The following is a 12,552-nucleotide window of genomic DNA, read 5'->3' as shown; positions in this document are numbered from 1 at the left end:
TTTTTCTTTGGCTGATCCACAAATAATCTGATTTTTTAAAAAAAAATCAGTTTAACAGTTTGAAAGCTGAAAGGATTTGAACCCAGAACCTCTCTACTACAGGTTCAGTCCCACTATCTAGTGATTACTGTACTGTACTTCTATACTAATCAGCTTATAGATCCTACCAACCTATTTAAAATCAATGCCTTCAAAAATGATTTCCTTATGCACTGGTTCTTGTGTTGTGCTGGAATTATGTGCTATCTGTTCAAATTTTGGCTTTTAAAATAAGCATATATTGAAAGGTGAGACAGCTAACCAAAAACCTTATGTTTGAGGGGTATTCCATTCATTGCTTGACTATGGACACTCTTTCATTTCATGGTATCTATAAATGTCCCTTAGCAACATACCATCATGTCTAATCAGCTAGAAATTGTGTCTTTAGGTTTTATCAGCTCTTCGAGTTTCTCCATTTCCAAATACTTGCCAATTTTTCTGAACTCATGCCACTAGTGGGCAACCTTGCCTGCTGTAAACACATTTGTAAAACATGGGTCACATTGCCAATGATTTTCTGATATGCCCAGCTGCTGGGCAAGGTTCCCCACTGATGGTGTTAACTTGGAAAATTATCCCCTTAAAGCAAAACACGATACATATTGGAGAAATGTAACACAAGTAATTCTGCCTGCATGAGAGCAAGGCCCCAGCAGGAGTTGCATGACAATAAATAATATGATCCTTTACCCCAACCCCCCCAAAATGATATGATAGACAGATGATAATGTTCTGTTTGTGTTGATGTGCTTTAGTCCTGTACCTTGAATATACTTATAAATATAATGTACTGTAACTTCCAAAACTTAGCTTGCAATAAATCCTCCATTTATAACAAGTGAAAATACAACAGAGATGGGAAATAATAATTTACATTACTTGTCAGACAGGAAACCCACCTGAAATCAGTTGCATTGCTGATTTTACACTTTGTCCAATATTACTGAATTAAATTAGCTTCATTGTCACATGTAGTCAAATGAGTACAGTGAAAAGTTTACAGTCGCTACAGTGGACTTGTTGGGCCGAAGGGCCTGTTTCCACACTGTAATCTAATCTAATCTAATCTAATCTAATCTAATCTAATCTAATCTAATTACATTGCCATCTTAGGTACAAAGATGCCTAGGTACAGATAGGAATAAATTAGAAAACTAAAGTAGTAAAACATTCAGGATATCAATCTTTCCAACCCAGTCCATGCCAGCACCTAGCATCAAGAGAGACCTCCACCACCTAGTTCAATGAAGATTAAAAGCAGACAGTGCGTAAAATCAGTGTTATACTCAATCTCTTCAGTTTCCCAAACAACCCAAAATTTTGAGCTAATATCCTCCATCATCCTTGCAATGTTAGGGGAGCATTTCTCATATCTTTTAAAATGAAAATGGGTGAATATACCAGTCAAGAAGTGCAAAAGTTACATTTAAACATGAAATGGAAAGTGCTTAAACACTAGATACAAAAATCTGAAAGAATGGAGGTTGCTGGATATTTAAAACGAAAACAGGAACTGCTGTAAAACTTAAACCTTAAACAACATTGCTTAAGCATTATCGGTATACTGGGGCAGTCAAGAAGATTATGCAAATCAAGCTTTTCAGATTCCTGAAAATTTGTATTTTAAACCTCAAATGTTTGTTCCTCAACTTTTTACTGATGTCTGATGGCCCTGTTCATGTGCTAGCTGGCATTACATTAATTATCATGAGGGTGCTCATGTTGTATCATTTGCTATCTATAATTGTAAACAATGCTTTATATATCCTTCAGTTCTTATTCAGAAAGAAGAACATTTGCTATTAACATCCAAAAAAACTAACAATTTTGGTGCTGATGAATTATGAAAAGGAGAAGAGCAAAACATGTCACCTAATGGACCAGTTTTCTTTTGTCAACACTAATGGTTTGAAGTATGCATGAAGAATTTTGGAAGCAAAAGGATGTACACCTTGTTTTTGGATTGTTTCACACAATATAAAAGGGCAATTACATTATTCATAAGTGTAACATAACAATGTACACCCCTTTAACAATGGTCTGTACACTACCTCTCTTCCTGGTTTCAGAATAGTTGTACCCAACCAAAGACTCTATCTAAAGACAAGAATAGTTGGTTTTGATTTTTAAATTGTTTAATCCATTTTGATACATAATGAATCTCAAAGAACATTTGATCATTCATGGCATAAACATTCACATTTTCCTGAAAATGATGATTGAAACAATTTTATTTACTATGAAAAAACTGGAAACATCACACATAATAAGAATGGAAATGTAGTTACATTGTGGAACAATAATCGGACAAGTTCAGATGTAGCTTGCTATGTCATAACTAATACAACCTAAATAAGAATTTAGAAATTATTTTCCAGGATAGCATTATCAATCAAAAATTCTTTCTTCCTTTTACTATAGGGTATATATTTCTGCACAACTATTTTTAAAATTCATGATATTGTAAATCATTATACATGCTACTATGTACAAGCCTCTTACTAACATATATTGAAGCTTTTTTTAATATGTTCTTCTGATTTGAAGTATCACAACATGAGAGGATTTTAAAACTAAATGCAGTATAAGATGCTTGTCTGAAGAAAATAAAGGCAAAAGTATGCTATTGATGCACATTACTATTTTATTTATTGAAAAAATAATGTGTTGATATTACATAATATGGATATCAGCCGAAACTTGAAAAGAGTAGGAGTGAAGTTTTGTGGTCTTAGAAGACTAATTGGAGTTGAATTCCATGAGATAAATTTTAATTTACAAAAATACAAGGACATTATGTACTTCTTGTGACTGCCACAATGACAAAACTCTCAATTGTGCTGGTAAGCAATAATTTCACACATGCTGTAGTTTCATTGATAATTTCTCTGAAGTGTTGTTGGCAGATGCTGTAATATCAACAGCAAAGGATATTTAATACAAAGCTCTGGCTAATATTTGATTCTATTGACTGGTGAAGTAAGAGTGTGAGAGGAATGAGGAAAATTCCAGTCGTAAGAATCTAATGTTTGTGTTGAAATTACATAAATGGGTAAGAATTGTTTCACCACCACATGCAACAATATTGTATGTATATTTATAAATGAGTCCTCTGGTTGTTAGTTCAAAATAAGTCATAAATTTATCCTTTTAGATAATACATGTGAAAATATCTACAGAAAGAATAATTTTCTGCAAATTGACAATGTTGCAACACACTGGCCAGAACAATTCAACTAATCCAACAATTCAACTAATTATTAAACTGAATAGCAAATTAAATTGCAATATTGGGCTTACCTCAAATTGAATTATTTTTCTTGTCGAGGTAATTATTTTGTATCCTACTTGTATCTGAAAGATAACTTTAATTATTTGATTTTTTTTAGAAACTTCCACTTGCAGGCATCTTTTACTCACTTTAATGGTCATTATATAGGGATTTATCATTCACCATTGAAGTTTAACATACATTCAAAATATGCTTTTTAGTACTTCACAATAAGTCACTCAACAGGGCATAAACAATAGAATCTGCATTTTCTGGTTGAGCAGCTGGCTAGCAATTATTTGAGTGGCGAAATACCTGAAAGAAATATTTAAGATTGTCATTATTTGCATATAAAGGTAGTCAGCGATTCTGTATTTTGCATTTTGAAGCATTTACCCTAGACATTTGCAAACACATAACCTTTCTTAAGGTGGCCTGGTTAAGGTCTTGATACAGAAGTACAGCAGATATACCTATCCTTTTTTTCATTACACTGTCTAGTCACCCATTTGCCTCCATGTTGGACAAGAGTACATCTCAGCTGAATATTTCCTCGTATTGAAGGTTTATTTTTCTTCCAGTTTGTAAAGGTTACTGGTCTTCCATTAGTCCATCTCCATTTTCCAGAGCCAGTCTCGGCTACTAAACCTGCAATGGAAATATTTAAAAATAATACAATCTACCTTGCCAATGCGTACACTGCAATTTACATTTGACTTAATATGAACATACGCACATTTGTCTACAACACATATAATATTTTTTAACTAGATCAGTTATCATATTTTTGCAGAAGCTATATTACAAGTATTTACATTGTTAAACACTCACATATGCTCATACATGACTATCATTTATCAATAAATTGCTCCATTTCATTCTAAAACCATTGATGATGCTTCTCAAAAATGATTTGCTGTAAATGCAATCTCCTAAAATACTCCAAATTGAAGCCTGCATCCCCCTAAATGTCCTTAAAACGTTGAAGGTCAACAACAAAAATGCAAAAAAAAACTGCAGTTGATTTTGATACTTGGGTAGTTTTAAGGGATTAAAAGTAAAAGTAAAGTCACCACTGTCTTTCCACACTATAGGGCTGCTCTCTCATTAGAGAGAAATGACTGTTAACCTGAGGGTTACCACACCTAAGGTAAAGGGAGAGGTTGAGGAGGAGAGTTCTTTATGATAACTTCAACCACTAAGGAATTGAACCCACATTGCTGGCATTTCTCTGCACTGCAAACCAGCCATCCGGCCAACTGAGCAAACTGACACCAACATCCACCTTAATCACTTACTGCTTTATACAGACTGCTATAATGGTGTAAAATTCAAGGTGGAAATGATGGGAACTGGGATGGGTGATGCCATTCACTCGTAAACCTATTCTTTTCATGACTATACTCATGAAGACGAGAGCATATTTTATTCTAACCATCAGTTCAATTATAAAACTTCACATAGCACACAATGGCTAGATCCCTGACTCCTGTTTTCCAGCTGATTGCTCAACTCAACATCTTTCCATCCATTCAACCAAGATTTTGGTGTCACAGAGCATAACTATTCTTATAAAGATGTATAAATTAACTTTGCTGTGGTCTAAATGATTGAAATTAATTTGATCATGCAATAATGATATCTTGTTGAAATGGAGTAGTTCTGCTCTACACGGCAAAAAATTGAGAAATCTATAACAAAAGAAAGAGGAGCAGGACTAGGCATCTAGTCACCGTTATTATGTAAGATCACGACTGATCTGACCCTGGCCTCAATTCCTCTTCCATATCAGCTCCTCATAAGCTTCAACTCCTTGAAATGTCAAAAATCTATCTATCTCATCTTTAAATATGTACTGTGAACTAGCTCCACATTAGTCTGAGGTAGAGAATTCCAGACATTCACTGATCTCAGAAGAAATTTCTTCGCATCTCAGCTTTAAATCAGTGTCCCCTTATTCAACAACTATGTCCCTTTTCTCACCCCAAGAATGGGAACAATTTTCAGCATCTACCCTATCAAAGTCCCCAATAATCTTAAAAGTTTCAATCATTCTACCCCTTATTCTTCCAAACTGTAATGAATAAAGGCCTAACTTGTTTAGCTGTTCTCGATAAGTCAAACCCTTCATTCTAGATATGAGCCTAATGATTCTCTTTGGAACTGCTTTCAATGCCAGTACACCATTGTTAAATACCGGAACCAAAACTGTGCATATTACTTCAGTTGTAGCCTCAACTGCACCTTATACACTTGTAACAAGATTTTCATGTTTGTCAACTCCAAACCTGAGCAATAAAGGCCAACATTCTATATGCCTTGTTAATAACTTGCTGGACTCACATACTAACTTTTTATGTTTCACATACAAGAACACTAGATCCTATCCTCTGCAATTTTTTTGGTGTCTTTATCACCAGAAAAATAATACTCTGCCTTGTGATTCTTCCTGCCAAGTTTTTACCCACTCACTCAACCAATCTATATCCCTTTGGAGATTCCTTATGTCCTCATCACAACATGCCTTCCAGCCTGAAGAAAGGTCACTGAACCCAAAATGTTAACTCTGCTTTCTCACCACTGATGTTTATCTAAGAGTACAATGGGATCTTGATCAACTGGGCCAATGAGCTGAGGAGTGCCAGATGGAGTTTAATTTGGATAAAGGAAAGATTTTGCATTTTGGTAAGATGAACAAGGACAGGACTTATACAGTTACTGGTAGGGCCCTGGGGAGTGTTGTCCAACAGAGAGACCTTGTGGTTCAGGTACATAGTTCCTTGAAAGTTGTGTCATAAGTAGACAGGGTGGCAAAGAAGGCATTGAAGACACTTGCCTTCATTGCTCAGACCATTAAGTGCAGGAGTTGGGACATCATGTTGTGGTTGTACTGGACATTAGTGAGTCCACTTTTGGAGTACCATGTACAGTTTTGGATGCCATTCTATAGGAAGAACATTATTAAATTGAAGAGGGTTCAGAATAGATCTACAAGGATGTTAACAGGACTGGATGGTTTGAGTTATAAGGAGGGGCTGGATAGGCTGGGATGCTTTTCACTGGAGCATAGGAGGTTGAGGGGAGATCTTATAGATGTTTATAAATTCATGACGGGCATTGATAAGGTGAATAGCAAAGATCTTTTCCCTAGGATAGGAGTGTTCAAAACTAGAGGGCACAATTTTAAGGTAAGACAGGAAATATTTAAAAGGGACCTGAGAGGCAACATTTTTAGAAACACTAGTTCAGTTAAGGAAAGTTGATCAGCATGGATGAGTTGGGCTGAAGGGCCTGTGTCCATGGGGTATGATTCTAAGACTCTAATTAGGCCATTCAGCTCATCAAGTCTGCTCCACTATTCAATCATGACTCATATGTTTCTCAACCACATCCTCCTGCTTTGCCTCCCTGACCCTTGATCTCCTTACGAATCAAGAACTTATCTCTTTCTTAAATACACTCAATGACATGGCCTCCACTGCCCTTTGCGGCAAAAAGTTCCATAGATGAACTACTCTCTAGATGAAGAAATTCCTCCTCATCTCAGTTCTGAAGCTGTGCCCTCAGGGTCTAGTCTCTCCTACTCGTGGAAACATCTTTGCCATGTTCACTGTATCAAGGCCTCTCAGTATCCTGTAAGTTTCAATCAGATCTTCCCTCATCCTTTTAAACTCCAGGATGAATTTCTGCTGTACCTCTCGAAATGCCCTAGAAACTCCTGCAATGTTCTCTTCCGTGCTAGGCATTCCTTATAATCATCTCTGGCCAGATCCTCCCTCATGTCTTTGTAGTTACCTTTACTCAATTGTAATACAGTTACATCTGATTCCAGCTTCTTCCTCTCAAATTGCAGAATGAATTCTATCACGTTATTGTCATTGCCCCCCTTACCATAAGCTCCCTAATTAAGTCTCCATCATTATACATCACCACATCCAGAATTACCTGTTCCCTAGTGAGCTCTACCACAAGTTGCTGCAAAGAAAATCTCATCAACTTTCCACAAATTTCATTTCTTGGGATCCACTACTAACCTGATTTTCCCAGTCCACTTGCATATTGAAGTACCCCATGATTATTGTAATAGTGTCTTTCTTACACAACTTTTCTATCTCCTCATTTATTTTCTGCCCCACATCCTGACTACTGCTTGGGGGCCGGGACATAACTCTGATCAGGATCTTTTTTCCTTTGAGGTTCCTCAACTCTACTCACACAAATTCAATACCTTCTGATTCTATGTCATTTCTTCGTATCAATTTAATTTCACTTCTTACTGCAAGGCAGCCCCACCCCCTCTGCCCATCTTCCTGTCCTTCCAATAGGATGTGTATCCTTGGATGTTTAGCTCTCAGCCCTGATCCACTTACAGCCACGTCTGTGATACTCAGAACATCGTACCCGCTAATTTCAATTTGCTCTACGGGCTCATCTCTCATTTTGCATATTGCATGTATTTAAGTACAACGCCCTAGTCCTGTGTTGACTCCCCTCCTTCTCGTAGTTGTTCCCTTATCTGCTGTACCTGAAGTTAGGTTCCTGACGCCTTCCATGCTCTATATCTTAATACTTGTTCTGGAAACTTTAATAACATCTGCTGAGCCTTCCCCCCTTGAACTTTTTCCATTATTCTCATTAGTACCTTGCTAATCTGATGTCTTTGGGATGTTTATAATGTCCTCCACAGCGAAGACTGATGCAAACTATTGATTTAAATTATCTGCCATTTCCCTTATTTCTATTATCAAATATGCAGTTGCATCCACCAAGGGAGTCATACTCATTCACTCTTTGTGTCATAAATTGACCAGTTTTGATTAGAATTTTTACTGTAGGTAAAGTCTAAGGTACTTGCATAGTCTGTTACAGAGTTAAAATTTAATCTGTGGTTTTGGTTACAAATGCTTTAAATTTTCCCCAAAAATTGAACATTTTGCATCAGAAGCCCACCCAAAGACAAATTCAAATGCTGTTACTTCAATGTACTGTATTTCTACCCTTAAGAAGAATGTATATATATCACAATTCCCGAATTTCTGTCCATATACATACCAATCCAAAATGACTGTCTTCTGGCAAACTTCCAAAGCCATTTCAGTTCTGTTCTGGAATGTACACTGACTAAATTAGCATTAAACCTATACACAGAAAATAACAAGAATTAATTACCATCCCTATCTTTAAAAAGTAACTGTTTAACATATTATAATTTACATTTTGACAATGCCAGAAGATGACAATAGAGGTAGATTCTAATAAGAAGCATTATATTATTAAAAGCTAATATTAAAATAATTATCGGGGATAAACTGCAGAAGGTAGTGTGCAAAGTGCTTTCTTATGTTGAATATTTGGCTTACTTTATATTCTGTATCAGTTTGAAAATAAATATTGGGAAGCATTTAAATCATATAAATGCACCCATAACCCCGAAATATCCAAAGGTGCTTTTTAGCCAATTAAGAACTTCTAATTAATTACTACACTGATGGAACATTAGTTGAGGGTTCAACTGAAACATAGCACCTCTAATCATTCAGTGTTCCCTCAGTGCTACACTGGATTGTCAGCCTAGATTTTGTACTCAGGTCTCTAGAAGGGGACTTGAACCTATAATACCTGAGGAGGAAGTGCCATCCTGCATATTGACTGCTATTATTTCAGCATCTTGTTAATCAAGTAGCCATCGTCCATCTACTTCACATTACTCAGACTACGTTTTCATAGTATTGTTACTTCCTCTTTCTCCTTGAAATCAAGAAGATTTGCTGAAATCAAGACCTTTGCGTCATCTCCTAGTTTAATTACTTTTTATAATGATATTCAAAACTTAAGCCATCCACCTTAAGCTCAAGCTAAGTTCTATGTTCATTCAGTCTTTCATCTTTCTACAATGTAACAGTTTTCAAAATCCAAACTTGGCTTCACTCAATTATGATACTACGACTTTTCCAATTTTCTATCCTATGCATTTCAAGAGTTGGTGATATCTCAAATTATACACCTTGCCTCCTTAACTAAAATGTGAGTTGTAGTACACTCATCCAGAATAACATATTACTAAATCAGTTTCCAGATCTAGGAATATATAAAATAGGTTACAGATGCTTTTATGTCAATGTTATCAATTCACGAAACAAAGGGCTAATTAAATATAGGTCTGAAGTATGATACAAAACTTATCAACATAGTAATTTACTGTAAATTAATACATATTATTGAATAAAATCTTGTGTAGTAACACCAACATGTTTTTAACTCAAAATTCATCAACTCTAGTATTGGAACAGTCATAGTAATGCAGTTCCTGATAAAAAGAGATTAGAACTGCCCATTATTCTTGAGAGAACAGTCCTTTGCTTTCTTATCATTAATTGTCTACTACTGGCTTAAACTTGATATCCTTAAGTAGATGCCTTAGAGGTTTTGAAATGAACTTCACTGAGTGAATCTTTATTAATCAGTTGACAGGAATTGCTCACATTTGTCTACAGGCCATTTCAGCTCCTTGCCAGGTTGCATTTCTCTCAGGATTCAAAATATAACAATGTTTCTTGTGCTGGGTCCAGCCTGAAGGACATTCCATTTGTTGATTTGCCTGTAAGTATGCAAAATTGTAATTGCTGCTTAACATTTGTTTCAAATATGCTGTAGTTTTCAAATAAAAGTAATTGAAATCTCCTTGACTCTGAGGTAGACCAAAAATGTATACTTTTTGAAACTTTTTAAAACTCTAAGCACTGAGGATATGCAGAACACATGCAGGAAATGAACATTACGCCAGGTTTAATCCGTCCTTCTGTTCTGAGTTAGTGGATCTCAACCAGGGCACTGGGGCAGGGAACAATAATTAGATACATGGCCCCAAGGCTAAGGAGGGAAACAAAGTCATGTTCCCATCCTGATTACAATCTAATGGCCCTTCCTGGAAACTGAGTACTTGGACATTAAATGAGAAGATAACCAGGTTTAGTCATGATGTACTCTGTGGTTTCAATGTTTACTGTCTTGGCCTCAAACGTAGAGCATGATTACTTTTGGGAGGTACTAAGTGCTGCTACCTCTAATAGAACTACACTACGGTTTAAGCTTTCATAGGACATGGATGACAACAGGAAGAAAGTGAAACAACCTCTCTGCTATTATCAAGTGGAAAACACCACTGCTCAATGTCTGTGTTGGCAGAAATTTAATGCCCTCCCCCAAAGGAAATTGGAAATAGGGGCATTTCATGTGCTCGGAGAAAGTGAGAACTGCAGATGCTGGAGATCAGAGTCAAAAGGTATGGTGCTGGAAAAGCACAGCTCCGAGGAGCAGGAGAATCGACGTTTCGAGCATAAGTTCTTCATCAGTGCATTCCATGTGCTGAAAGGGTAACGATTCGGAACCCTGCAATGTTCTCACCTCTGCCCCAGTTAAATCCATGGCAGAGAGGCTCATGGAAACCCAGCCCAGCCCACTGACAATTGAAATTATTGAGTGGATAATTAATACCCATTTAAGGATCTCTTCCTGCCACTTCTGGAATTTAACCAGAAGCTGGCTAGGCAGTCACCTTGTAGAAAACCCAGAAGGCAAGCTTGTTCAGTGGGGATCGAGAGAGGGTTAAGGGACCCAGCTCCAAGAAGGATGGGCAGTTGCCCACTGAGAGCCACCTCTCCTGCTCTTGATATGGATTCCATTTCCTCCACTCCATGATCCTCAAGCTGTGCTTATTCTCCTATAGCCGAAATCACTCAGTAATCCTAAACCTCTCCCTCATGCATCACCAGATGACGCCTCTACTCTTCCAGTGGCATGGCCTGCAACTGGCAGGTGCAGGTCTCTGGTTGGCTGCAGTCCCGGGTAGTAAGATATCTGCCTCCAGTGCCTTTTGTCCTGGGGAAGGCCTGCCACTTACCACTTAATACCAGTGGACTTCTCAAGAAGGGAAGAAGTTTCTGTTTACTTGCCAACCAATGGGTGAGATCCCATCACCTACATGGAATGCATTGCTCTTTAAAGAAAAATAATTTGCTGTACTCTTTGCTTGTCCCTAACTGCCCAGAGGGCAGTTAAGAGTCAATCACATCACTGAGGATCTGGAGTCACGTGTAGGCCAGACCAGGTAAAGATGACAGTTTCTTTCTCGGAAAGGACACTAATGCACCAGGTCGGTTTTTCTGACAATTGACAATGGTTTCATTATCATCTTTAGACTCTTAATTCCGGGGATTTGTTTTTAATTGAATTCAATAAAATCAGCTGCAGTTTTGACCATAATTCTGGGTATCCCATTTTAAGATGTTCTCAAGGCCTTTGAGGAGATAAAGATGAGATTAGGATTGATGGTTATTATGAGGAGAAATTAGGTAACCTGAGATTGTACAGTAGGGGACATTCATAGAGATGTACAGCATGGAAACAGACCCTTCGGTCCAACCCGTCCATGCCGACCAGATATCCCAACCCAATTTAGGCCCATACCCCTCCAAACCCTTACTATTCATACACCCATCCAAATGCCTCTTAAATGTTGCAATTGTACCAGCCTCCACCATTTCCTCTGGCAGCTCATTCCATACATGTACTATCCTCTGCGTGAAAAAGTTGCCCCTTAGGTCTCATTTATATCTTTCCCCTCTCACCCTAAACCTATGCCCTCTAGTTCTGGACTCCCCCACCCCAGGGAAATGACTTTGCCTATTTACCCTATCCATTCTCCTCATAATTTTGTAAATCTCTATAAGGTCACCCCTCAGCCCCCAATGCTCCAGGGAAAACAGCCCCAGCCTGTTCAGCCTCTCCCTATAGCTCAAATCCTGGCAACATCCTTGTAAATCTTTTCTGAACCCTTTCAAGTTTCACAACATCTTTCCGATAGGAAGGAGACCAGAATTGCACACAATATTCCAACAGTGGCCTCACAAATGTCCTGTACAGCCGCAACATGACCTCCGAACTCCTGCACTCAATACTCTGATCAATAAACGAAAGCATAACAAACACCTTCTTAACTATCTTACCTACCTGTGACTCCACTTTCAAGGAGCTATGAACCTGCACTCCAAGGTCTCTTTGTTCAGCAAGCAAAACAACCCTCCACCACCACCCTCTGTCTTCTACCTTTGAGCCAGTTCTGTATCCAAATGGCTAGTTCTCCCTGTATTCCGTGAGATCTAACCTTGCTAGTCAGTCTCCCATGGGGAACCTTGTCGAACGCCTTACTGAAGTCCATATCTACCACTCTGCCCTCATCA

The 12,552-nt window shown here is 37.7% G+C and overlaps 1 protein-coding gene across 3 annotated transcripts in view; it reads right to left on the bottom strand.

Annotated features, from left to right (window-relative positions):
* Nucleotides 1–2,166: 2,166 nt before the first annotated feature.
* The window catches only part of frem1b (Fras1 related extracellular matrix 1b), a 188,441-nt gene continuing 178,055 nt past the window's right edge, over nt 2,167–12,552 (bottom strand). For all 3 annotated transcript variants that reach the window (XM_043699276.1, XM_043699278.1, XM_043699277.1), the window contains exons 34-36: nt 9,796–9,911; nt 8,366–8,451; nt 2,167–3,961 (exon numbers count right to left, since the gene is read on the bottom strand). In XM_043699276.1, coding sequence (XP_043555211.1) covers nt 3,753–3,961; nt 8,366–8,451; nt 9,796–9,911 — 411 coding nt within the window. In that variant the 3' untranslated portion in view covers nt 2,167–3,752. The remainder of the gene's footprint in view (nt 3,962–8,365; nt 8,452–9,795; nt 9,912–12,552) is intronic.

The sequence above is a fragment of the Chiloscyllium plagiosum genome, chromosome 11 (genome assembly GCF_004010195.1).
Source record: "Chiloscyllium plagiosum isolate BGI_BamShark_2017 chromosome 11, ASM401019v2, whole genome shotgun sequence".
Taxonomy (NCBI): domain Eukaryota; kingdom Metazoa; phylum Chordata; class Chondrichthyes; order Orectolobiformes; family Hemiscylliidae; genus Chiloscyllium; species Chiloscyllium plagiosum.
The sequence above is the reverse complement of the archived record's forward strand: the minus strand, read 5'-3'. Positions and strand labels throughout refer to the sequence as shown.